Source organism: Vitis riparia, chromosome 11 (genome assembly GCF_004353265.1).
Source record: "Vitis riparia cultivar Riparia Gloire de Montpellier isolate 1030 chromosome 11, EGFV_Vit.rip_1.0, whole genome shotgun sequence".
NCBI classification, from domain to species: Eukaryota; Viridiplantae; Streptophyta; class Magnoliopsida; order Vitales; family Vitaceae; genus Vitis; species Vitis riparia.
This window is the reverse complement of record NC_048441.1, coordinates 19,001,723-19,029,587: the sequence shown is the minus strand read 5'-3', so window position 1 is coordinate 19,029,587 and position 27,865 is coordinate 19,001,723. Positions and strand designations below refer to the sequence as shown.

Genomic DNA, 27,865 nt, shown 5'->3' with positions numbered 1-27,865 from the left:
ACCATATTTATTCTATTTTTATATGGATAAGATATGCTTAAACATGCATATTATATTTTATAATATCAAACTAATAAAATAGAAAATTATAAATGAATACATAAAAATTAACAAAAACAATATATAATAATGGGGTTGGCCGCTTGAAAAAGCCATGCCATGCAGAGAAAATGAATTAAAAAATAAATAAATATATATATATATATATTCCAAAACCACAGGATCAAAAAGCAGACGTGTGCCACGCGTTTGTTAGATACGCCACTATGCACGCGCTTCATCCTCGTCGATGACAAACAAGAAACTACGCAGAAGCTGCTTCTCTTGTTCACGACGTCTCCTCCGATTCCCCCTTTTTCGTCTTATTCTTCCTTCTTCTGTAAGCAGTTTCTGATCCTATGCAACCCACCTCTCGCTTTACAAAGTATTCTCGTCTGTATTTTTTTTTCTTTTTATTTTTTTCCTTTTATTTTTTTTATTTTTTTCTATTTGGGTTGTGAATATATTCGAATTTTGGTCATTACGTCTTCGTCCTTGACTCTGGTTTAGAAAATAGGGGTCTGGTTTGCGGGAATTTGAAGCCTCCTGGACCTTCCGTTTTCTCTCAAATCAGGCTTTTGATTTCTGGGTATTATGGAACAGTGGGTGTCAGGGTGTTAATTTGGTGGGAAGTTAGGGTTAGAGGGAGCGGAAAATGACAGAGTCTAGAGGCGCTTACCGCACTAGACATTCTCGATTTCGTGGAGCTTTTAATGGAATTTGTGCTTTGGTTATGTTTCTGTTCTTGTTCTTTAACCGGAGCGATTTTCTGGCAAAATCGTTCGTGGTGAATTCGCCTTCGGTTCTTCATCCTCAGTGGAGATTGAGAGGCGGTTTCTACAGTAATGGGGTTGAGGTGATTCGCCGGAGAACTGCCCAAGAAAATGTTAGTTCGTCGGATTTTGATACCACTCTCGGTGATGATGACGACGAAGAAGACGGGGTGTTCCAAGGCAATTTGACGGTGAAAAATCCAAAATTCTGTGAAGAGTTGTTAGAACACAAGGGTTACCGGAGCCGGTGTGAGTACTTGATTGCCCATCCTGGCTGTAACTCCGGCGGAATTTTCAATTACATTATGTTCTTCTACTGTAACTGCGAGTCAATCAGCTTTTTGGGGTATTTGCTATTGGGAATTTGGCTCGTGACTCTGTTCTATATGCTGGGCAACACTGCAGCAGACTACTTCTGTTGCTCTTTAGAGAAGCTTTCAAGTCTCCTGAAGCTTCCGCCCACTGTTGCAGGGGTTACTCTCCTCCCACTGGGGAATGGGGCCCCCGATGTGTTTGCCAGCATTGCTGCTTTCATGGGGAAAAATTCAGGTGAAGTGGGGCTCAACAGTGTGTTGGGTGGAGCGGTCTTTGTTACCTGCATTGTTGTGGGGGCTGTTTCTCTTGGGGTTGCAGATAAGAGGGTTCAGATAGATAAGAAATGCTTTGTCAGAGATATGTGCTTTTTTCTATTCACTCTCTTGTCTCTTGGTATTGTTTTGCTTGTTGGTGAGGTGAGTGTTGGAGGGGCAATTGCCTTTGTTTCAATCTATATTGTATATGTTTTCTTTGTTGCTGCAAATGAGATTTTGAGGAAACATGCCAGGAGCTTGAGGTTGGATGCTGTAACCCCATTGCTTCCGGTCACAGCATTTATTTTCTCCCATGGAAACGAGGAGAATGATTCAGTTTACACCTCATTGCTCGAGTCTGACTCTGAAAATGATGTGCCGCATCTCCAAACCAAGCTGCCCCAGTGGATGTGGGCTTCCCATATGGCAATTTACTCGAACCAATCTCTGAAGTCTGGTGTAGAAGAGAATTCAAAGCCTGTCTGGGGTTGGAACGATGGGGACACGATGAACAACAACCCATACTTCTCTTGCTCTAGATTATGCTCATTTCTAGAGATGCCATTGATCCTGCCACGGCGACTGACAATCCCTATAGTTGAAGAGGAGCGGTGGTCGAAGGGGTATGCTGTGGCCAGTGTCACATTGGCCCCCATTCTTCTTGCATTTCTATGGAACACCCAAGATAGCCCATCTGTTTTGAGTGGAGGAATCACATATCTTATTGGTGTTGCACTTGGCGGTACCCTTGGAATTCTTGCATACCTTTACACTGTTTCTGAGGAGCCGCCTCGCAACTTCCTACTTCCATGGGTTTTTGGAGGGTTTTTTATGAGCATAGTCTGGTTCTACATTGTTGCAAATGAGCTTGTAGCTCTGCTGGTGGCATTGGGTGTGATATTTGGAATCAACCCATCAATCCTCGCGATAACTGTACTGGCATGGGGTAACTCAATGGGTGATTTAATGTCCAATATTGCTTTGGCAATGAATGGGGGAGATGGAGTGCAGATTGCCATGTCAGGATGCTATGCTGGTCCTATGTTCAACACACTTGCTGGCTTGGGGATCTCAATGCTGCTTGGAGCCTGGTCTAGCAGGCCTGCCTCATACATAATTCCTCGAGATGGCACCTTGTTCTACACAATGGGGTTTCTTGTATCAGGGCTTATCTGGTCACTCATTGTGTTGCCGCGAAGCGATATGCGACCTACCAAAACATTAGGATTTGGCTTAGTTACCATCTATTTGATATTCCTCCTAGTCAGGGTATTCACCTCTATGGGTGTCATGTCATTTGATGGTATTAGTTGATGAACCGAAAAACTAGTGAAGTTTGATGATAAAGGCAGGGAGCTGGAGCAGTGGGAACTGGGAAGCATCAATCCTTATCTCAGCAAGGATTAGAAGGATGAAAATCTTGCAGGGCTTGTACATTATTAAGTTGGAATGAGAATGTTGATGCCTTAGTTGTATCCCACAACAAGTAGATTACAAATTCCATACTAATGCAGAAGTTTAGTACCAAGTCGTTTTCTGTTATTCCTATTTCTCGGTTTTCTTAATAGATTTGGCTTCTTAATAGTTTTAGTTGAATAAAAATATGAAATAGGGTTCAAAGAAAAATGTGAAGACATACAAGATATCTAGCTATGAGACAAATAATGTACGGTGCAAAGAATATCATATTTTTATCATATGATTAAAATCGGGAATATGACAAAAGTAGAAATAATTATAATGAATATGAAATTTAATGAGTTATTCTTTGATTAATGTATTAATAAAAGCAATTGTGATGGAAAATACGAAGAGTATCATCGATAAATACAATAAAAATTATAATAATCAATCTATTTATTTTTTTATTGATATATTAATAAATGTGGATGTGACAAGATGTAATATAAGATACGAGGAATGTCATAAAAAATATAAATTATGATAAAAAAATATTTAAAGGTTTATCCTTTGGTAATAAAAAGGGCTGTGATAAATAGTAGGTATTATATGTAAATAGTTGAATTTTATTTATTTTTAATTATAAAAGGCCTTTATAAATATTTTAAAATTTACGACGGCCAGGATCATCCAGTGAAACAATGAGCGAGATCTGAGCCGTCAAACTGAACGCTGCAAGGGAGAATCTTAGCTGCGAGTCAAAGTGGAGTAGTTGGTTTTTAACTTCTATCCACTCGTGGAAACGCCAACCGCCTCGGCCCTCAGCTTCAGTTGGTGTACATTTCTTCCCCCGATCCAACCTCTGAATTTTCTGATTTGACGGAAAATTCGAGTCCGGCGCTGCAAGATCCGATTTGCCTCGTCAAATCCGGCTAAAAAACCGACCATGATGCACATGACTCTGTACTGGGGCACGCAGGTGACCCTCCTCTTCTCCTCCTGGAAGACCGATTCATGGCCGAGTTACGCCCTCACTTTACTCGCCTGCTTCCTCTTCTCCGTCTTCTACCAGAACATGGAAGACCGGAGGCTCAGATTCAAGACTCTCGCCTCCACCCCCGCCGCCGCGCCGCCCTCGCAATCGGCTGCCACTTTTCTCCTATTCAAACTCGGACGCGGCCGCACCCGCTGGGGCAACCCGTCAAGGATCGCTGAGGCGGTTCTGTTCGGAGTGAACTCGGCGATCGGATACTTGCTTATGCTGGCGATCATGTCGTTTAACGGAGGTGTGTTCGTGGCCATTGTTTTGGGGCTTTCGGTTGGGTACTACTTGTTCAGGAACGGAGATCAGGAAGAGGTGGTGGAGGTGGAGAACTCGTGTGCCTGTTCCTGAGATCTTGATCTCCGTTTGGATTCCGAGAAAAAAAGGGAAGAAAATTTACGAATTTGTGTTAATATCATAGGTTTTGGTTTTGTTTTGGCTCTGTTTGAATTGCTCTTGAAGAATGTCTGAATCCGAATTTTCCCTCTATATGTTGTCTGTGTTCTTGTAAATGCAATTCTTTCCTTTCTTATCTTACATTTTCTCACCAACCAAACATGCTTTTGTGGTGAAGTATAAGGACCTTTCCTAGGTTCACATTCATTTTGGGTTGCGTTGCTGATTAAGATAAGCACCTTACTTGTAGAAATTACTACTTACCTTTTTTTTCTTTACATTTTTCTCATTAACTAAGCTTGCTTATCATGGCAAATTATAGGACTTTTTTCTAGGTTCACAATTACCTTGGGTTGTATTGCTGATTAAGATAAGCACCTCAGCTATATAAATTGGAAATGACCTTTCTTTCCCTACATTTTCTCAGAAACCAAACATGCTTTCCATGGAACAGTATAGTACTTTTTCTAGGTTCAAATTCGATTCTGGACCTTCTGGTCGCATTCCTCATTAGGATGAACACCTTAGCTATAATATTAATACCCTTTCTTTCCTTACATTCTTCTCTGTAACCATACATGCTTATCATCGAAAAAGTGTAGAACTTTTTTTAGGTTCACATTCCATTTGGGTTGCATTACTGATTAAAATAAGCTCCCTTGCGATATAAATTAGTAATTACCTTTCTTTCCTTGCATTCTTCTCTATAACCATGCATGCTTATCATGGAACAGTGTAGGACCTTTTCTAGGTTCACAATCTATTTGGGTTGCATTCATGATTAAGATAAACACCTTAGCTATATAGATTAGTAATTTTCTTATAAATTAGTAATTACCTTTCGTTCCTTACATACTTCTATGTAACCATACATGCTTATCATGGAACAGTATAGGGCCTTTTCTAGGTTCGCATTCTATTTGGGTTGCATTCATGATTAAGATAAACAACTTAGTTATATAGATTAGTAATTACCTTTCTTTCTTTGAGTTTCTTATAAATTAGTAATTACCTTTCTTTCCTTAAATTCTCTCTGTAACCAGACATACTTATCATGGAACAGGATAGGACTTTATCTAGGTTCACACTATATTTGGGTTGCATTACTGATTACGATAAGATCCTTTGCCATATAAGTTACTAATTATCTTTCTTTCCTTACACATTCTTCTCTGTAACCATACATAGGACTTCTTCTAGGTTCACTTTCTATTTGGGTTGCATTACTGATTAAGATGAGCTCCTTTGCCATATGAATCAGTAATTACCTTTCTTACCGATCTATGTTCGATTTGGGTCATGTTGCTGATTAAGATCAGCATCTTAGCTATATAACTTGGTAATCACTAACACTGAGATTACAAGATAAATCATTGGCTTTTATTGCTAAAATTCCATATACATATAAGTACAAACCAGAAAACAAATGAAAGTATTATTTGCAAAATTCCCGATTCAGCACCTGGTAGATTCTCCATATATGTAGTCAAGAACTGCAATAACCCCGAAAACAAATGCCTGGTCAATGCCCGGTTTAATCACTACATGATACAGATCCTTGCTTCCCATGAACTCATCTACTTCCTTCTTCACTCCCACCTGTACTTAATTAACACCAATTCTACAAGTCAACATCTCTATATATTTTCTCAAGTTTGTAGTTTGTCTTTCAGATGGCCAAAATGATAAACTTTGCATGTATTTTGAAGAGTTTGAAATTGGGTATTGCTTCAAATATAGGTTTTACAGTTGGGCTTTGAAGAGGATTTTGGATTGTATAGTTTTACCTGTGCAACTGTATTGCCTTTGGAGTCAACAATGCTGCAATCTCTATCAGGGAAATACCCATTGATCTCAAAATCCCAGTTTTTGTGTCCCCTGTTGTGTTCAATGGATGTTCTGATTGTGATGTTGTTCCTTGCAAGACATGATTTGGGTTCCTTCAAGCTGAAAACCAATTTCTGCAATCCTTCGTAGTCAAAACTGTAGCCCTTCCATTGCCCATGAATGCTTAATGCCTGAACCACCCCTCCCTACAACACACAAAAAAGCAACTCAATATTAACAGCCTATTTCTACACCACAAATGCTATTGAGGTTTCTTTTGTTTCTCAAATAAAATATTGAATGATACAATATTTTCCATTGTTTTTAGTTTTAATGAAGCAGGTCTTTTCTTAGATTGTTTGCCCATCCCATCTCCCACTTGTTGATATGGTGTTTTTTTTCTTGTTTGTGTTCCTCTCTTTTGTCAAAAGGGTGTTAGAAAGCTAGCTCAAATTGACTGACGGATACAAGTAAAACACCAGAGCAGGTGTTGCTCGAACCATAGGTGTAAGCTTGATTTTTCCCGAAATTGACATGGTGATGGATAGAGGGTCTGCTAAAGTTTGTAGGGAAGTTGAGACTATACCTTCCGACGGATGAGAAGCAAGGCACCTCCATCACCATCCCTAACAATCAGCTCCCCTTTTGTGCCAAGAACCCCACATCCATCCACCTTGAACACAACCGTCTGGCTAGAGTCTGTAACCACAAAGCCACCTCCATTGATAACCCGGGGTCTCCTCCTCACCACAAGCACCACCTGAGAAGAAGAGCAGAATAGCTTGCTGATAATGGGCATGGCGTTTGTTGCCTTTCCACCCATCTCCATCAACAACTTGCTTCAATTTCAATGTTCTTCTGATCCCACCAATCTACTTATATAAAACCTTGTCAGGAAAAAAGGAAGGTTGCTTGGTTGCTCTGAATTCAAAGGTTTGGCAAGCTTTGACCCTGAAAAACTTGCCCCAAGATGGAAGAATAATCAGTTTTTTTGAGTGTTGGCATGCACCTCATCCACTTCACCTATGGCTTCACTTTACATTTCTTTTTAATTCAGGTTGCATCAGTTTCTTCAAACAACCTAGACGAGAAATTCAAATATAGGGTTAGTAATCTTTTTGAAATTTGGCACCCCAATGACCAAAAAGAGAATATGGAGAATCTTTGTGGAAGACTTCATTGAGTTATCCCACTCAAATTAATTTGGGCTAACGTTTGGGTCACTTCCAGCTTTCCTGCATGTGGGTTTTTTTAGGAAAGCATTCTTTTTAATCAAAGATGCTTCCAACAGACAACCCCATTTTCCTCTCTTGAAATTCAAATTATTGACCCACCAATTTCAAAATACAAATCATTGAAAGGTCTAGAATGGCATCCTCCTATTCCTTGTGGCTACAAGGGAGAAAATCATAACCGAAAGTATAAAAAATCTAAGGGTACCATAGATGTAATGAAAGTATAAACAATGCAATGAAGAAATGGAATTTTAGGCTTGGAATAAAGCCTAACTTCTATCTATATTTGATAGAAGTAAAAGTAATCATTTTTATTGTGAGATTAAATTTTGTAGTTAAAAAATAATAATTAAATGAATCTATATCCCACACCATGTTTGAGGGAAATCTTATATTTCCTTATTTCAAAATATAGATAAATGGAATTTATAATTAAGACTTTTATTTAACCTTCAATATTTTTAATGTTTCATAAACTCCCCAAAAAAGATTTGCGGCAATGACTTAAATTGTATTTCAAAATATAAGAAATTATATTACAATTTCAACATTAAGTAATTAATTTTCAATTTTATTTATACCAAAGAACGAGCTTCATTGAATTCCATCCTTCAATATATCTCATGACGAGTCAATTTGACAACCTCCCATCATGTGATTTTCACGTGATACTCACTTAATGGTGAGCCAGGCCACTTATTAAATTCACACCCATTTCATATTTCATGCATTTTAATGGTGTAATATTTCATATTTCCAATTAAAAAAATTAATTCTCCATACGTAATAAAAAAAGATTTTCCTAGGAAAATGAAAAACTGAATAATGGGAAAGGCGAGCTTTGACCCAAAATAATGCTTTTTAAAAAAAAAAATCCAAAAAATAAAGTTGTTTTGAAAATAATGCCCGATCTAATACGTCTGTGCCACATAAGCTGCCACGTCATAAAACCGTAGTTGGTGACTACGGTTTTATTTTTCTAAAGTGGTTAGAAACCGTAGTTACCAACCACGGTTTTAACTTTAAGTTTAAAGCCGTAGTTGGTGACTACGGCTTTGACTTTTTTTAAAAATGGTCAAAGCCGTAGTCACCAACTGCGGTTTTAACTTTATATATATTTATATATAACTTTAATTTTTTTAATAAAAATATTATATTATTTTGATTTTAAATATACTTATTTCATTATTTTAAAAATAATAATATACGAAATTAAATAATTGATATTTTTAATTTGATATAAAAATATATTTTTAAATTTTATTAAAACAATAGGCACTATATTTAATATAAATATAATTAATTAATTAAAATAAAATATAATAAATTATATTTATTTAAAATAAATAAATTATATTTATTTAAAATAAATAAATTATAAATGCCTATTTAGAAAAATAAAAAAGTAATATAAATTATTAAATTAATTAATAATTTTTTATATATTATATATAAGTGGTATATAATACCTCACATATACACACACATATATATATAAAAGTTTAATTTAAGTTTAAAATTTATCACATTTTTATTTAAATATATAAATAAATTTTATTAAAACAATTGACATTATATTTAATATAAATATAATTATTTAATTAAAATTAAATATAAATATAATATAATAAATTATGTTTATTTAAAATAAATAAATTATAAATGCCTATTTGGAGAAAAAATAATATAAATTATTATATTAATTAATAATTTTTTATATATTATATGTAAGTAGTAGATAATATCACATACAGATATATATATATATATATATATATATATATATATATATAAAAGTTTAATTTAAGTTTAAAATTTAGCATATTTATTTAAATATATAAATAAATTATTATCATATCGATATAATATTATGAACTTAAATTAAAATATGATAAATTTTAAACTTAATTGAACTTATATACATGTGACATTATATACCACTTACATATAGTATATAAAAAATTATTAATTAATATAATAATTTATATTATTTGTTTTTTAATAGGCTTTCATAATTTATTATATTTTATTTATATTTAAATATAATTAACTAAATATATTTATATTAAATATAGAGTATATTATTTTAATAAAATTTAAAAATATATTTATATCAAATTAAAAATATCAATTATTTAATTTCATATATTATTATTTTTAAAATAATAAAATAAGTATATTTAAAATCAAAATAATATAATATTTTTATTAAAAAAATTAAAGTTATATATAAATATATATAAAGTTAAAACCGCAGTTGATGACTACGGCTTTGACCATTTAAAAAAAAAGTCAAAGCCGTAGTCACCAACTACGGCTTTAAACTTAAAGTTAAAACCGTGGTTGGTAACTACGGTTTCTAACCACTTTAGAAAAATAAAACCGTAGTCACCAACTACGATTTTATGACGTGGCAGCTTATGTGGCACAGACGCATTAGATCGGACATTATTTTCAAAACAACTTTATTTTTTGGAATTTTTTAAAAAAAAACACTATTTTGGGTCAAAGCTCTGGGAAAGGCAGAAGGCCGGAGCTTTGACCCAAAATAATGCTTTTTAAAAAAAAAATCCAAAAAATAAAGTTGTTTTGAAAATAATGCCCGATCTAATGCGTCTGTGCCACATAAGCTGCCACGTCATAAAATCGTAGTTGGTGACTACGGTTTTATTTTTCTAAAGTGGTTAGAAACCGTAGTTACCAACCACGGTTTTAACTTTAAGTTTAAAGCCGTAGTTGGTGACTACGGCTTTGACTTTTTTTAAAAATGGTCAAAGCCGTAGTCACCAACTGCGGTTTTAACTTTATATATATTTATATATAACTTTAATTTTTTTAATAAAAATATTATATTATTTTGATTTTAAATATACTTATTTCATTATTTTAAAAATAATAATATACGAAATTAAATAATTGATATTTTTAATTTGATATAAAAATATATTTTTAAATTTTATTAAAACAATAGGCACTATATTTAATATAAATATAATTAATTAATTAAAATAAAATATAATAAATTATATTTATTTAAAATAAATAAATTATAAATGCCTATTTAGAAAAATAAAAAAGTAATATAAATTATTAAATTAATTAATAATTTTTTATATATTATATATAAGTGGTATATAATACCTTACATATACACACACATATATATATAAAAGTTTAATTTAAGTTTAAAATTTATCACATTTTTATTTAAATATATAAATAAATTTTATTAAAACAATTGACATTATATTTAATATAAATATAATTATTTAATTAAAATTAAATATAAATATAATATAATAAATTATGTTTATTTAAAATAAATAAATTATAAATGCCTATTGGAGAAAAAAATAATATAAATTATTATATTAATTAATAATTTTTTTATATATTATATGTAAGTAGTAGATAATATCACATACAGATATATATATATATATATATATATATATATATATATATATATATATATATATATATATATATATATATATATATATATATATATATATATATATATAAAAGTTTAATTTAAGTTTAAAATTTAGCATATTTATTTAAATATATAAATAAATTATTATCATATCGATATAATATTATGAACTTAAATTAAAATATGATAAATTTTAAACTTAATTGAACTTATATACATGTGACATTATATACCACTTACATATAGTATATAAAAAATTATTAATTAATATAATAATTTATATTATTTGTTTTTTAATAGGCTTTCATAATTTATTATATTTTATTTATATTTAAATATAATTAACTAAATATATTTATATTAAATATAGAGTATATTATTTTAATAAAATTTAAAAATATATTTATATCAAATTAAAAATATCAATTATTTAATTTCATATATTATTATTTTTAAAATAATAAAATAAGTATATTTAAAATCAAAATAATATAATATTTTTATTAAAAAAATTAAAGTTATATATAAATATATATAAAGTTAAAACCGCAGTTGATGACTACGGCTTTGACCATTTAAAAAAAAAGTCAAAGCCGTAGTCACCAACTACGGCTTTAAACTTAAAGTTAAAACCGTGGTTGGTAACTACGGTTTCTAACCACTTTAGAAAAATAAAACCGTAGTCACCAACTACGATTTTATGACGTGGCAGCTTATGTGGCACAGACGCATTAGATCGGGCATTATTTTCAAAACAACTTTATTTTTTGGAATTTTTTTAAAAAAAACACTATTTTGGGTCAAAGCTCTGGGAAAGGCAGAAGGCCGGAGCTTTGACCCAAAATAATGCTTTTTAAAAAAAAAATCCAAAAAATAAAGTTGTTTTGAAAATAATGCCCGATCTAATGCGTCTGTGCCACATAAGCTGCCACGTCATAAAACCGTAGTTGGTGACTACGGTTTTATTTTTCTAAAGTGGTTAGAAACCGTAGTTACCAACCACGGTTTTAACTTTAAGTTTAAAGCCGTAGTTGGTGACTACGGCTTTGACTTTTTTTAAAAATGGTCAAAGCCGTAGTCACCAACTGCGGTTTTAACTTTATATATATTTATATATAACTTTAATTTTTTTAATAAAAATATTATATTATTTTGATTTTAAATATACTTATTTCATTATTTTAAAAATAATAATATACGAAATTAAATAATTGATATTTTTAATTTGATATAAAAATATATTTTTAAATTTTATTAAAACAATAGGCACTATATTTAATATAAATATAATTAATTAATTAAAATAAAATATAATAAATTATATTTATTTAAAATAAATAAATTATAAATGCCTATTTAGAAAAATAAAAAAGTAATATAAATTATTAAATTAATTAATAATTTTTTATATATTATATATAAGTGGTATATAATACCTTACATATACACACACATATATATATAAAAGTTTAATTTAAGTTTAAAATTTATCACATTTTTATTTAAATATATAAATAAATTTTATTAAAACAATTGACATTATATTTAATATAAATATAATTATTTAATTAAAATTAAATATAAATATAATATAATAAATTATGTTTATTTAAAATAAATAAATTATAAATGCCTATTGGAGAAAAAAATAATATAAATTATTATATTAATTAATAATTTTTTATATATTATATGTAAGTAGTAGATAATATCACATACAGATATATATATATATATATATATATATATATATATAAAAGTTTAATTTAAGTTTAAAATTTAGCATATTTATTTAAATATATAAATAAATTATTATCATATCGATATAATTTTATGAACTTAAATTAAAATATGATAAATTTTAAACTTAATTGAACTTATATACATGTGACATTATATACCACTTACATATAGTATATAAAAAATTATTAATTAATATAATAATTTATATTATTTGTTTTTTAATAGGCTTTCATAATTTATTATATTTTATTTATATTTAAATATAATTAACTAAATATATTTATATTAAATATAGAGTATATTATTTTAATAAAATTTAAAAATATATTTATATCAAATTAAAAATATCAATTATTTAATTTCATATATTATTATTTTTAAAATAATAAAATAAGTATATTTAAAATCAAAATAATATAATATTTTTATTAAAAAAATTAAAGTTATATATAAATATATATAAAGTTAAAACCGTAGTTGACGACTACGGCTTTAAACTTAAAGTTAAAACTGTGGTTGGTAACTACGGTTTCTAACCACTTTAGAAAAATAAAACCGTAGTCATCAACTACGACGTGGCAGTTTATGTGGCACAGACGCATTAGATCGGGCATTATTTTCAAAACAACTTTATTTTTTGGAATTTTTTTTAAAAAAACACTATTTTGGGTCAAAGCTCCAGAAGGCCGGGCCTGGAAGCACAGCAGAATTACCAAAGTAGCCAAACCACACGTGGCATGCAATGCAGTGAAGACCTGTAAATATCACAAAATAGTAACCGACAATGATTGTTCGTCTTCACCCACTCCGATGCTCCGTCCGCTCACGTTAACTAATGGCCACCTAGAAGTTCTAAACTGCACCGGGCAGTCGACACCTCACCCCCAACTTGCCGTAGTACTTTGGAAAAGAGCGTTCTTTACCACACATCGCCGTGAGGGAGGACTTGTCTTTTCAGTCGGACCCCACTTTCCTCTCTCCCAGGCGCCCTTCCCCGCGCGTGGGCTTCACCTTCCGCAACCGTACGGCACACTCAACCAGAGCTTCAGGGCGTGGATCGTCCTCCTCTTCCATCTGAATGCGCGCCTCGACGCTTTTCAGAACTCGCTGCCGCTGAGTTTCTTCCCCTTTTTGATCTGTTTCGCGTTGATGAATTCGGCGGATTATGAGCTGTTTGCATCGGATTAGAATCCCGAGGCGATCCAGGAGAATGAGGCTTTCTAGGTGTGAACAGAGAAGCAGTTTGAGAGATTTGATGTGAAGGATTCAAATGTAGTTGTGACGAAGCAAAGAAGTGGAGTGATTATGGATGTGGTTTACATCACAATCACCGCTGTTTGTGATCCAGGAAAACAACTCATCGGGGATGTTCTGAAGATTCATTTCTGACAGCGATTTGTTGAACTTCATCAAATTGAAGAGGATCTCGTGACGAGTACGTTCCAAATGTCTTCTCTCTACGTGCTCTGTTCCTATAACAGGATTATTCTTTGTCGATTCTAATTATCTGCTTTGTTTGAAATATGAGAGAAAAGTAAACTTCATCCATTGATTCATCACGAGGATTATGATTTTTTTGAAATTGATATAGAAGCGGAACAAATTTTTACTAACTCATCTAAAAATAGCAATTTTTCGAATGGCCCGGCTGTCTCCTTTTTCTTAGGAACCAAACAGAGTGCTATCTTGGACTATACCAAATACGCTAAATTACAAACGGTACATAATTATAATATCTTGAAAACACCTCTTTGGAGATTAAAAACAGCAGTTCTAAAATTGTAATCAAATGTTTTAAAAAAAAAACCGAGAATGTTTCTATTATTGTCTTCCAAACGCTTGAATGATCGTTCCATTATTGTGTTCCATCGATGACTTGACATGACATGATTATACTGTGATGTTTGTACGTAGATGACCCTCTGCAAATCACAGAATTCACAGAAAAATATAAGAAAATTAAATCTAAAATTATATTTTGGTGCCTGAAGATATAAATTTTTTTAATAAATGATTAAAAAGGATTTTCTTCTATTTAAGTAATAATTTTAAAATATATGAAAGAAAAATAAAATATATTTAAAATTAATTAAAAATAATAAAATTTAAAATTATTTAATTTTCATAAAAAACAAGTGATAGTAAAATAAATTTAAAGAATTATATAAAATTAATTTATTAATTTTAAATCTTGTTTTTATTTTTATATCATATTTTTCTAAAAAAAACATAGAATAAATAAAATTTTATTAGAAAAACAATGGAAATAATCCTTGCAACAAAAATAATAATTAAAAGTAGTTTTAACAATTTTTGAATGTTTATTTATGGCGAGAAATTATATAAAATTAATTATCCAAACAAGGAATTAAGGATGAAAAAAATTGTACTATAGGAAGTTTGTTTAGAAAAATGGGAAGGGTGATTAGAATTTAGAAAAAATTTCTCTCTCCTACGCAGCGGTCACGTGCGGTCTGAGGTACGGCGTCGAGCTTTTCGCTCCTTCTCTGCAGCCACGATGCGACACAGACAGAAAACGCAGAGAGAAAGATAGAAAGAGGGAAAAAAAAAATAAGGGAGAGATCGAGTTTTTGAATCTCAAATTTGAAGAAACCTCCCCAAACGTGCTCATGGTTTCGTACTACCACCACCTCCAACTCCAACAACACCTGCAGGCTTTTCCACGGCCGTCTTCATCATCACTCTTCCCTCTATTATTATTATTATTATTTCTCTTTGAACTCCAGTCTCCACTCCACCGACGCGCTCTCGCAATAATGACTCCATTATTGCTATGCATTAGCTTTCAAATCTTGCATTATTTCTTAATTAAATAAATAAATGATTCATTCATTTCATTCATTCACTCTCCACCACGCAGCACTGTTTTCTCAGCTCTGCTCCCACTGCTACTGCAACTACTGCTCTGATGCTACTGTCACAAAACTTTTCTTCTGGCTCGCAATTATCCCCCACAAAGTCAGAAACCCTATTTTCTTTTTTATCTTCTTTTTTGGGATTTCGCATTCATACCTAACCATTTTTTACTCCGTTTATTTCTTCTCACCTACTCTTTATTGCTACTGCCACTCCCACTATTACTAATTTACTATTCACCGCTATTGGAGGAGTTTTAGTGCTTTCTTCTGCTACTACCACTGTCACTGCTTCTACTTCTTCTGCTTTGTTGTGTGAAAGTTCGTCGCTGTTGCCGGCGGCTTGGGGGAGGGGGAGAAGTGATGGCCGGTTCTTCGTCGATGCCGTCGCTGCCGCCGCCGTGTCCGAAGTCGCCGCCGGATTATCCGGATTTGTACGGGAAGCGCCGTGGGGCGGCCAAGGTTCAGATGCTTGAAAGAGAGATTGGCTTCCTCGAGGTGAGCTGTTGTTGTTTATTTTTTATTTTTCTTTTTGGGGTGTTTTTGTAATTTATTTGTTTACCTGCGGGTTGCTTTTTGTCGTTTAGCTGGTGAAAGATGTTGAATGGAGCTGGATTTGGAGTTGGGTGAAGAAGTTTGGGTTTTGCTTTGCTGAGAAATCAAGTGAAAACTTTTCATTTGATGTGGGTTCCGGGAGGAGCCCAATGGGAAGTGGAAAAAGTTCCACGAGTATATGATTTGTTTATTTTGGATGAAGGGATTGTTTTCTTCTAGTAGAACTGTAGAAATGGTATTTTTTTAATGCGAGGTTGTGGATTTTTGCATCAATCTGAGGAGAACATTTTGTAGGCTGGTGATCAATTTTAAAGGAGCAACCTTCTTTAATAATGGGTTGGGTAAAGAAAACAACCCAATTATGGAGTATGTTCATTTGCATACCAAATGGCTTTTCCGAAATGATTCTGCAAAGATGGAAAAAGGGTGGCTAAGCTAGGGCATGGTAGGCACCAACTAGTTTGTGGTGGCATGGATTTGGTGGGCTCATGAGAAATTTTAGGTCCTCACAACTGTGACATCTGAGACCAAAGGGGACTTCCCTTTTTGGATTTAACCAGTTAAAATTTGTTCCTCTGTTCGGATGTTGGGGAAATTTTAGTCATTTGTTCCACAGGCAAGCCCCACTTCCACATACCACATCAAACATCAACAATGAGTACTTTTTTCTTTTCTCTGTTCTTGTGGTGATCACAGGGAATTCATGGGACTCTGCATATTGTCACAGTAAAAACTAATTGATGGAGTTAACTTCATAATGGTATAAACAGGAATATAGTGACTATACGTAGCTAGTGTCTGCCTTTACCATAAGTTGGCTATGTGTCTGTCAACTAGTACACTCGAAAGTGTTGGATGAGTTTTTCTTTAGTAAGTCTCATGAAAGGAAGACTTTAGGACCTGATTTTTTTATCCCTCCATTTCTGGAAATTTTGATGTTTTTATGGAAGTTTTATCCATACTGTGATTGGATGGTCCTCATCCATACTCTGATTGTACGGTTTACTGACAAGTAGATATTGGTATAGCTTTCCTATCAATTCTAATTGGCACCAGAAATAGGATTCACAGTTGTTAGAGTATGAGATATTTTTATTTCTATGCCTTGATAATGCAATCTTCATTTTCAGTTTGCCTTTCTATATCCAAAGTTTACATATAGAAAAATTAGATTTTTTTTTTCTCTTTTAACTTTTTTTTATGTTCTCTTGTGCCAACTGTCCTTATTGATAATTTTGTTGTAAGCAGGAGGAATTAAAATCCATTGAAGGCCTTCAACATGCTTCTAGATGCTGTAAAGAGTATGTCTAGTTCTGCAATTTCCTTGTATAGCTTCTAGTTTCCAATATTAGCATGTGCACTAATTTAAGCATTTTTAATATTTATGTCGCTTTTGTTTGACAATAATAGTATGAAAATTTTTCACAGGGTTGTTGACTTTGTGGTGGCAAACTCGGATCCTATAATTCCCACGTAAGATTATTGCCATCAACCTTTTCCTTGAACTATAGAAGGTTTTAGTAATCATCATGTGTTTTCTCTTTCAAACAGAAATTCAAAGAGCCGCAAGTCTTGTCGTTTCTGGAAGTGGCTCTGGTACATTTTCTCTTTTCCCTTTTTTGTATGTTCTGCATTTAAGAAGCAATGTTCTCATGCTCCTATTATGCTGTGAAAAAAATTACACTATTATATTTGTGAGTTATTTAAATAATTGTTGAGCACCAATATGGCCTTATATCCCCATGGTGTAGTGCAAATCTTTTTTGGGGTAAAAAACAGATCTGTCCATAAAGAGAAGGTTTTGTTAGTATGTGAATATTCAAATGATGTGCAATTGCTACTTGTCCCACTTATTAATCATTATCAACTGTGTACTCCATGTGCCGAACTTCTCTACTTTGATATCGGGGAAACTTTCCACAATTTTCAATTTAGTCGTCAATTTTAATGCTGGGTTGCCAATTTCATGAAGCGATTGGAAAATGATCCAAGCTGAAATGTGTTCCTCTTGGAAGTAGTTGACAGTTTTCTTGATGGCTAAAGAGTGTTATTTTTATCAACCACGATGTTCCAACCTTTTAGGTGAATTTCATAATTTAGATAGGCAGTTATTTTTATCAGACAATGGCCAATACACTGTTTACACCATAAAGCTGGACTTAGATGAATGATCACTAAGGTTCTCATGAGAAATTCGAGTCCTCACCAAAAATTACTTTTGCACATTCAACTGGAAAAATAATTTGTAATTTGCATGACCTTCAGTTTCCATTGTGATCCTTTTTTTTTTATCTGCTTTGGTTTCTGTGGGTTGAAGTGTGTTATAATGATCTTATTCTGGTCAGAACATTGTTCTAAATGGAATCCACATTGCTTTTGTTGCTATGCTCTTGTATAGACATGTGTTTGATTTGCCATTGTTAGCCTTTAATGACAATTTTATTATGACAAAAAGCAAAATTCAAGACATGAGATTCAAATCCACAAATGTTTTAATTTATTTTTATTTTTGCAGTGATCTCTCCTGCAAGCAATTTAGCTTTAATGAGGACATTTCCCATTATAACATGAGTTCTCTTCATTGCAGTGGATGGTCCTGTTTCAATTTCTCATGGATATGCTGTTGTCCCCGGTGCTCTCTCCATCTACAAATGCCAGACTGCTGCGACTGCAATTGCAATCCATGTAACTGCTGCGACTGCAATTGCAATCCTTGTAACTGCTGCGACTGCAATCTATGTAACTGCTGCGACTGCAATTTATGTAACTGCTGTTCATGTTTCAGTCGTTGTTGTTCATCTATCGGCCGTTCCTGTTTCAGCTGTTGTTCATCTATCAGCCGTTCTTGTTTCAGCTGTTCATGTCTCAGCTGTCCATGTTTCAGTCGTAAATGCTTCAGCTGTTCATGTTTCAGCTCTTCATGTTTTAGCTGTTTACGACCCAAATGGCGCTGTTGCCGTTGTTCACTACCAAAATGTCGGTGTTGCTCTTGGCCTCGTTTTAACTGCTTTAACTGCTTTAAAAAGATGTCATGCAGTAGACATTGTTGCATTCTTCAATGTCCTTCATGCCCAGATTGTTCTTGCAGCTGCTGGAGATGCTGCTCTTGTCCTAAATGTCCAAAGGTACGCCTTTGTCCTAGTTGTAAAAAACCCAGTTGCAACCCTTTCTGCCTATGTTACTAGAATTTTTCCGCAATTCCATATGGATGCATTGTTCTTCAACATGCAATTATTTCTACTGCAGTTCAGTTTATTTTTGAGATTTTTATGGGTTATGAACTCCTTTTAAGTTTCTTGATTGCATGCTCTGAGCCCTTGGGTAGATCTATGAAATAAATAATTGTGTCATGCACGTTCTGCACTCTGGTTATTAGTACTGTATGGGTTGCGCAATTTCACATGTAGGGGATTTTCCAATTGATGGTTCATTATCTACAACAGTTTCTAATTACTGAAACAAGTTCATAGCAACCATAACAATCTCTTCAATTTCCATATAAAAGAACAGGATGTAGGCTGTGGGGGTGGGGTTCATGAAATCGGAGTAAAATGGAGGTCTTATATGATTGTTTCCTAAATCCAACAGGTCTAGGCTCATCTTATCCTCTGTATTGTCGTTCTGCAGATCTTCTGTTGTGAATGGTTATGGCACTTTCCTTAGAGCTTGACAGCTCCCTAAGTGTACATAAAAAGGGCTGTCTGTTTACCTCCATAATTCTGATCACCGGTCCTATATATAACATATTATTGATGTAAATAATTGATCTGACACTGAATTGCATAGTTTAGGTTTCCTGCAAGATTCCGACTCCACAGAAGGTAGGCTTTTTTTTTTTCCCTCTTTTTACCTCATCCCCTCTTTTATATCCATTCAAGCCCTAGTAGATGACATGTGAACAGATCATAGTGACCAACTAAGCGGAAGAAGCAAATGGTGGGCTTGTCTGGGTACTCCCCCCCCCCCCCCCCCCCCCCCCCCCCCCCCCCCCCCCCCCCCCAACCCCCCTCTTCCCTGGGTACAGTCTAATTTTAAAAATTGTACTGAAGAGTCCATGGAAAGTGCTTTTAATATAGCTAGTATAAGCTAAGTTGTAGAGATGGGGTTGATTGAGGTTTGAAACACCGAAGGCCTTGTCTATTAAATGATGTAAAATGCACAAGCTAAGAGTTTGTGCAAAAGTTCACTTCAAACAGATGATTTTGCGCCCAAATCTTTATGCTAAATTTGGTATGCCCCCTTAAATTATATTAGTTTCCTAACAAACAACACAAATTTCTGGTGCAACTCTTTTCACTCCACCATCCTCTCAACTAGCTGCTCCATCCCTGGTTATCCCCCACGAGTTAGAGCCATTTTGCCTCAGCGAGGCAGACCGCAGATTAGGATAACCCATAAAGAAGGAAAACTCAGCAAATGTTGTTACAACTGTGTCCAGGCATAGGCAACTGGGCTCTTAACTTGGTGCTGGGTGTTGCTCCAGACAATCGAGCCAAATGCACTCCTAGTCATGCGGTTCTGCACCTTTTTGCCCTTTTTCGCCACGAATGTTACTGTGTATCTCTGTTTCTCCCCTACATTTTTGAAAACGAGCGTTGAAGGCTTAACCACCACCCCCACGGATGGAGGCCCAGTCACGGCCACTTGATAGACGGAACCTGCAGCTCCCACATTCGTCAATTCTCGGGTGTACCGAACAAACTCTTTGCTCCCAAATAGGACTGAAAAGGACGGGTAGTTAAGTTCCCCTGGGTCGCTAAACTTCCTGGAACACGTGATGTTCTGCCGCTTGACGATGGCTCGCACATGTTCGATGGTGTAGTCCAATGAGCAAAGGAATGCGACGTAGTCTTGCGTTGAGATATCATACACCAAGCCCGGAGATAGAGCCTTCTGTGGATCAACATGGCCGGACCCATGCGCCAATGGTGTGGATAATCCACCATCCGCAGCATCACGCAGAGGAGATTTGGTGTTGTCACGAGTGTAGGCAGTAGTCATGAGAGCCGATTTGACGGCGCTTGGACTCCATTCTGGATGTGCCGCTTTGATCAGCGCGGCCACCCCACTTATGTGTGGGCAAGACATCGATGTACCTATGAATTTTCAGCACAAAAATCGAATTCAGTCAATATAACTTACCCCAATTTGATCGACAAGCTTAAATTATCAAATAATTATAGGTTATTAATAGGACACGAGTTCATGATTTTTTTGTTCAATGTGCAAAGGTTTTCAAAGTACTTTTGAAAAATGTTTTTAAAATTTGGTAAATACTGTTCCAAAATAAAACCTGTTTCCACGTATAGTTTCCAATCGGAACCTTTAAGTTGGTATATGAATGAAAATATGGCCGTTGGAATACCTGACATGATATTGAACTGAGTTTTCCTCGTGTCCTTCCCCAGCCCAGTGGGCCCAAGAGCCTCAGACCAAGCTGCTAGGATATTAACACCCGGTCCAATCAGATCGGGCTTCAGGATCTGGGGAGTCACCAGATTGGGCCCTCTCGAACTGAACGCCGCCACCACCGGTGAGGGCCGGACGTTCAACACAGTCCCACCAAAACTCAGCAGAGCCGTCGGATTCGCCACTGACTTCACGTAGGCTCTGAGCACATCACCCACCTTCCTCCCCACGGCCACTGCCGGAAGCAAGTGGCTGTCTGCCACCAACTCCTCGCCGCTCACGGCAGTGTTAGCGAGTATCATTCCCACGCCTCCGGCATCGCGCACCACCAAGCCTTTCTCAACACGAGCGTTGATTCCTCTGTCACAGATCACCACTTTCCCTCGTACGTACGCCGGTTGAAGCGAACCGGGCAGACACAAGTTGCTGGTGCTGTTGTTTCCTTTGCTGTAAACCAACGAAACCGGTTTTTTACCCATGCCTCGACCGCTGTAGAGAGATACGCCGGTGATTTTCTTCCCATTACCTAGTAGTGCGTAAGCCGGAAAATCCCGGTCCAGGGTTCCAGCTCCAACGGTCATTATCCATGGAGCGACGTTAGCCAATGAGGCTTTGCTTGGGCCACTGTTCCCAGCTGAGCAAGACACGAAAATGCCCATTTCCATCGCTGTGAAAGCTCCGATGGCGATGGTGTCACGGTAGTAAGGCCCGGAGCCGCCGCCAAGAGAGAGCGAGAGCACATCAACACCGTCAACTATGGCTCGATCCATTCCGGCAAGAATGTCAGAACCAAAGCAGCCGGTGCTCCAACACACCTTATAGGCTGCAACACGCGCGTGTGTGGCCATCCCGCGAGCCGTTCCGCTGGCGTACCCAAGGAGGCTTGCGTTTGCCACGTGTGCGCCGGCGGCGGTGCTCGCCGTGTGGGTGCCGTGGCCGTCGACGTCTCGTGGCGATTCCTTCTCTTTGGATTTCTTCACGAAATTCCCGCCGGAGGCCATGCGGTAGCCCTTGGAGAAGCTCTGAGCCCCAATAAGTTTCTTGTTACAGGACGAAGCCTGAAAATCGGGACCCTCCTCGCATTTTCCGTGCCACCTTGCTGGAACCTCCGTCATGCCGGAATCATCAAAGCTCCTGGAATCCGGCCACACGCCAGTGTCGAGAACTCCAATGATGACATCCTGGGACGCCTGGTTCAGGTCCTGCGTCCGATGCCCAGCCCACAACCCCAACTCAGTATCCAGCCCCAGAAACTCCGGTGACCGTGTCGTATGAAGACTATAAACCTCGTCCTCGTAAACGCCCAGAACTGAATCCGATTTCCGCAGCGCCTCAGCCTGCTCAGGATCCAGAGACGCAGCAAAACCATGGTACGCCGTAGAATACGTATACAGCAAATCATCAGAGTTGGAGGATATAGACTGAAGACTCGCCGAGTACCAGTCATCGTGGGTTGCATATGACAAAGGCTTCTGCCGATGATTCATTTGCACTATGTAAGTCCGCTTCGCCATCACCGACAGTGAAAAGCATGCAAACCAGAACGAGAACAGCCACACCACAGACGCCATGGCCACAGAGCCAAAGCGAACGTAACAAAAAGAAAGAATGTGAGTCGACAGCAGGTTTCTTCTGATCTTTAATGGCTTAAAACTAAACTCCCTTCACCCAGAGATTGAGAACAAAAGCGAAAAAGGAGAAAGTATCAGTCTCAGTCTCAGACTCACCTCTCCACTCCCATAATGCTCGTTATTCGAGCCTCCCTCTTTATCACCTCTATATTCTACTGATTCTCCGAAACTCGTCTTACACTTCTTTCTTTATCACTAAATTGCCACTATCATTCACTTCTATATATCCAAGAAAATTACTTTTGGACAAGCTTAGGAAAATTTTAATATTAGTAATTGATTTTTAAAATACATATTATTTATATTTTTCTGTCTATTTTTATTCATCCGTAATATTTTTTTATTTATTAATCTTTTTCTCACATTTTCACTTTATATTTCTAAAAAATTTGGTCATGAGTCATGAGCCCATTAAATATTATATTGAAAAGCGTGGTTCAGTATTAAATCCGACAGCTCGAGAACCAGCTTTAAAGTGACTAATTGTAAATGGGGTCATAATGCCCTTTCTTTTTTTTCTTTTTTTCTTTTTTAATTTTTTAAAAACAACTTTTAATAATTAGTCCATGGTCAAGGTGTCTCCCACAATTTTAAAAAGAAAAAAAGGTGAATCCCAAATTATGGATGTTGGAGATCCTCTTAACATGATTTGAAGATTAGTCATGGCTAATGGGTCCAAAGCATGATTAACAAAAAGCAGCTTTAATCAATGTACAAATTTTAGAAAAGAGTAATAATCTTTTTCATATAGTTTGAGATTAAATACTTTGGAAGGCACAAAATCATATGTTGATTTGATAATCCAACAAATGAACGATTAAAAGAAAAAGGGGGGAGGGTTAAATGGGATGGTGTCTACAAAAAGTAAAGCATTTGTGGAAGCTTTAGGCCCCCATGGGAGGCTGTAATTATAGGTGGACCTGTTTGTAAATACTCTAGTGGAAAAATGAAAGGGAGGGGTATAAAGGGAAAAAAAAGAGCACATTAATCAAGGAATATGGTGGGCAATTTATCCGTTATGATTTTGTCGTCTAACTCCGTGTGAATAAGAAGGGCCCACCGCCCCAACGTTTTATTTTCAATTTCCTATTTTCTTATTTTCCTATTTATGGATGTAACGGATCTATTTCTCCTTCGCCCTTTTTCTACTTTTTGACTGCTACATCATCACTTATTGAAGCTCAAAACAACCTCCTTCCGAAAGCGCGTGTATTCACCGCCAAGGTGAGTTACAATTTTTTTCGGGCATTGTGTAGTCTTCCTTACTTTCCTTTTGTATTTTAAAAATAAAAATATGATTTTTTGTTTTTTGCATTTTAAAAATATGGTTTAAAAAAAACTAGTATGATAAATATATGTTGAGAAATTTATCTAAATCATTAATTTTCAAATACAAGAATAACACAAAATTGTTAAAGTTTCGTACTTCTTTTTTATTTTTTTTTAAAATAATAATGTTTATATAAAAAAAAAATAGAAACTCTCATATAAAAAATTTTAGATTTGAATTAGTATAATTTTTTTTTTTGCTTTAACTTTTTAAAATAGATTTTCAAAATTATTACTTTTTAATATATATATATATATATATATTGTTTTATATAAAAATTATTATTATTTTAAATTTTTAAAAATAAGGGTTTAAGTGTTTTTCTCCTCATCAAACCTTTAGAATTAGTCATTACATTTTAGATATTTTTCAATTAAGAAATGAAAAAATAGCTTTAGCCAATCAAAAGCTTAATATACAAAAGAAATATCTCATCTTCATTTTTTAATACAAATATAGATATTTTTTTTATGTTTCAAACAGATTTTAAACTTCTTTTTTAATTCTAAATTTATATATAAATTATATATTTCTAATATTATCAGTTTTATCACTATTCAATTACCGAGCCAAATATTTTCGATATATTGATGAATCCGATTTTTAAAATATTGTCTTAATAATATTATGAAATGAAAAACTTTTTAAAGTATTTTATATTTTTAAATTAATATTTAAGATATTTCATAAAAAATTAGTTAAAAATATCTCAAATTTATTTAAAAATAACCTATTTTCATAAGAAATTCTCAAAAAATCATTTTGGGTCAAAAATAATTTCAATAACAATAAATTACTAATCATGGCCACAACGGGAAAAAAAACGTGGGCATAGCGCGTATGCAAAGAGAGGGAGGGAAGAGGAGCGAGTAAAGAAGGGTGATTGAAATTGGCAGGTAGCAAAGGGGCACATGGAAGAGAGAGGGAGAGCGTGGCCCATCGCCATCGCCACAGCCAATCCACCCCCAAGTTCCCAACCCCATCTCATCCGGTAGGCGCCGGTGATGGCGCGATTCATGTCACCATCGTCCCTCAAAAAGCTCCTGTATTCCCGCACGCTTTGGTCTTTCTTCTCTTCTTTTTCAGGTTTTTTTCTCTCTTTTTCCACGCGTTTTCATCCTTTCACATTTGCCTTAATAATTATATACGAACTTTCCATAAAGATATTTCAACTTTGAAATAAAAGTCGGGTGACGCTTCCATCATACTCCTAACTGAAAAAAATAATTTGTTATCAAAATAAATTATAAAAAATTAATTTATAATTTTCACACCTCCTATGTGAAAGGATCAAAACGCGTGAAAAAAAGAAGAAAAAACCGGAAAAAGAAGAGAAGAAAGGCCAAAGCGTGTGGGAATGCGGACACTGATTTCACACCTAATTATAAGATATAAGATTTTTTTTAATGATTTTAAAAAATATTTTTAATTTTTTTAATACTTAAAAATTAAATATTAAAAAGATTAAAAATACTTTTTAAAATTATTATCAAACATACTCTTAATAAACTCGTGTATACTAAGAGTAAAATTTGAAAGATTATTAAAATAGGTGAGATGAGGTGGTCCAACAACGATGGGAGGATGCAATTATGGGACGATGCCTTATATCTTATGGGCTTTGAACTAATGGAAATTAAAGAAAAAGGTAAGTGTTGTGGCTTGCAAAGAGAGTGGTAGATTATTTTGAATCTTTAATTGAAAGTCCCAACCCCACGTCTTTCAACAACAGCCACTATTATACACACACCCATGTGGTTGTTCAAATCTTTTGAACACCCATCTTACTTTAGTGGGATTTTTGTTTTGAAGTGACTCCCTTAATCTTCTTCTTTAGAGGTGGGACCTTATACACACCCATGGTAGTAGGATGAATCCCACTCCCCGTTTTTATGTGGATTCTGTTCTTGGTGAATCATTTTTTGATAGATTTTTAGTGTTAGTGGCCTCTGCCTACCCTATATCTTTTAAGGGCTGCCATTATTTTGATGAATAATGTCTTACATATTGGACCTCCTACGGCCTAATGAGGTCACTATGAGATTAGTATAGAGCCACGCCTATGGTCACTGACCTTCAAACCACTATAAAATATTCTATTAAATAAGAAATAATCATTATGTAATTTTAAATAAATTTTTGTTAGAAGAAATAATATTCTCCTTTTAACTTTCAAATTAAATTTGTTTAAATTTATATATCACAACTACTTTCAATCAAAATTACAAATAGGAATAAAAGTTTTTACTGAATTTGTTGAAGAGCTTATGATTTTTTGGAAACCAATTCAAATAAAACTTAAAAAATAAATCCTTATTTATTTTTTCCATATCATAGAATTTATATGCCAAATTTTACGTTCCCTTTAAATTTGCTTAAATTCAAGATGATTTCATAAAGCTTTGAAAAGATGGAAAAATATAAAAAGTTATTTTAAAAATAAATGACAAAAAGCAAACCTCTTCTCTCCTCTTTCCTAAATTTCGTTTAATCATATACTACTAAACGGTATAAAATTTTATTTGAACTGATTTCTTAATTCTGATTGTAATATCCATATTAGGTCGATAAATTTTTTTTAATGCTATATAAATATGAACTTTTTTTTAATTATATAAATGCGTCTTAAAATTATGAGAGATCTTTAAACCCAAAACAAATAATATCTACACTGTTATATTGATTACGTTTCTTTTCATTATATCTTAATTCAGTTTCCTTACAACTTAGGATACATGCGAGCAAGATTTTATCATATCCCAAAACTTAGCATTCATATATTATTACAAACTAACCATCCACGCAAAGCTCCATTGCATAACTTCAAATAGAAACAAACATGAATCAAAATCTCTATTCCCTATACCACTAAAAGATCAATAGAGTGAGAAGCAAGGTGTTGAAGATTCACATACTGCCACATTGAGAATGATGAACCATAATACATTTATGTTGATAACCCAGAATGAAACACAAGCTCTATTAATTGATATATTATTATGTATCTTGGGTATGTGCATTTCAAGGTTGTATTAATATTCAAAAACCACACTCATATCCCACTTTCTCTGGGCATCTTTTATGGGTTGAAGGCAAAGAGATAACCAAGGAGCTAGGAGTCTGCAAATCAGAAAGTTCAGCTCCTGTTTCCTCCTGTTCGCTTGTGAAGAGCACATGGGGAGATGCTCTCATCTTACCCAACAAAAGCTTTGGTTCTTGATCAGCTGTCTCCCAAAATTTTTCTTATATTTTACTTGGCATCTACCCAGAGAGAAAGAGAGTGGGGGAGTTATTTTATTGTAAATCTAGAGGCAAAGGAGAGACTTTAGTTAGAAAGGAGTATGATTGCATTCATGTTCTAAGAGGTTTCTCACATCATAATTTCTCTAACAGTGAACTCCAGCTATTAAAATCAATTATTTTTCATTTGTCTGATATGCATAGAGCCAAATAATCAGAATAAACAGTATAGGGAATAAGACATTTTGCCAAGATAGATGCCAATGCCAACATCAAAGCAAGGAAAATGGTATAAAAGTTGAGCTACTAGTGTTTGCTAAAAAACCATCTTTTTAACTTTGGAAATGTTGAAATCAGAAGTGA

General features: G+C 34.3%; 5 protein-coding genes across 6 annotated transcripts; 3 read left to right on the top strand and 2 right to left on the bottom strand.

Annotated features, from left to right (window-relative positions):
• The first annotated feature begins 248 nt into the window (after nt 1-248).
• LOC117925717 (cation/calcium exchanger 4-like) lies at nt 249-2,929 on the top strand. Its single transcript, XM_034844805.1, has one exon. It carries the CDS (start codon nt 695-697, stop codon nt 2,693-2,695), a length of 2,001 nt encoding a protein of 666 aa, XP_034700696.1. The 5' UTR covers nt 249-694; the 3' UTR covers nt 2,696-2,929.
• A 641-nt stretch (nt 2,930-3,570) lies between these two features.
• LOC117925297 (copper transporter 5-like) lies at nt 3,571-4,427 on the top strand. Its single transcript, XM_034844283.1, has one exon. It carries the CDS (start codon nt 3,729-3,731, stop codon nt 4,173-4,175), a length of 447 nt encoding a protein of 148 aa, XP_034700174.1. The 5' UTR covers nt 3,571-3,728; the 3' UTR covers nt 4,176-4,427.
• A 1,151-nt stretch (nt 4,428-5,578) lies between these two features.
• On the bottom strand, nt 5,579-7,167 carry LOC117925296 (protein LURP-one-related 6-like). Its single transcript, XM_034844282.1, has 3 exons — nt 6,634-7,167; nt 6,008-6,253; nt 5,579-5,819 (listed from the first exon to the last, which is right to left on the bottom strand). The coding sequence occupies exons 1-3, from the start codon at nt 6,874-6,876 to the stop codon at nt 5,676-5,678; spliced, it is 633 nt and encodes a 210-aa protein (XP_034700173.1). The 5' UTR covers nt 6,877-7,167; the 3' UTR covers nt 5,579-5,675.
• Nucleotides 7,168-15,001: 7,834 nt separating this feature from the next.
• Nucleotides 15,002-19,311, top strand: LOC117925295 (guanine nucleotide-binding protein subunit gamma 3). 2 transcript variants are annotated; one of them, XM_034844281.1, is made up of 6 exons: nt 15,002-15,835; nt 17,141-17,193; nt 17,321-17,365; nt 17,444-17,488; nt 18,480-18,868; nt 18,981-19,311. In XM_034844281.1, exons 1-6 carry the CDS (start codon nt 15,701-15,703, stop codon nt 19,181-19,183), a joined length of 870 nt encoding a protein of 289 aa, XP_034700172.1. In that variant the 5' UTR covers nt 15,002-15,700; the 3' UTR covers nt 19,184-19,311. The 2 variants fall into 2 exon arrangements, with proteins under 2 accessions (XP_034700172.1, XP_034700171.1); XM_034844280.1 differs by having other exon boundaries at nt 15,014-15,835; nt 18,480-19,154.
• A 690-nt stretch (nt 19,312-20,001) lies between these two features.
• On the bottom strand, nt 20,002-23,060 carry LOC117925110 (subtilisin-like protease SBT1.8). The gene is made up of 2 exons (XM_034843975.1): nt 21,258-23,060; nt 20,002-20,988 (listed from the first exon to the last, which is right to left on the bottom strand). The coding sequence occupies exons 1-2, from the start codon at nt 22,870-22,872 to the stop codon at nt 20,315-20,317; spliced, it is 2,289 nt and encodes a 762-aa protein (XP_034699866.1). The 5' UTR covers nt 22,873-23,060; the 3' UTR covers nt 20,002-20,314.
• Between the last annotated feature and the right edge of the window lie 4,805 nt (nt 23,061-27,865).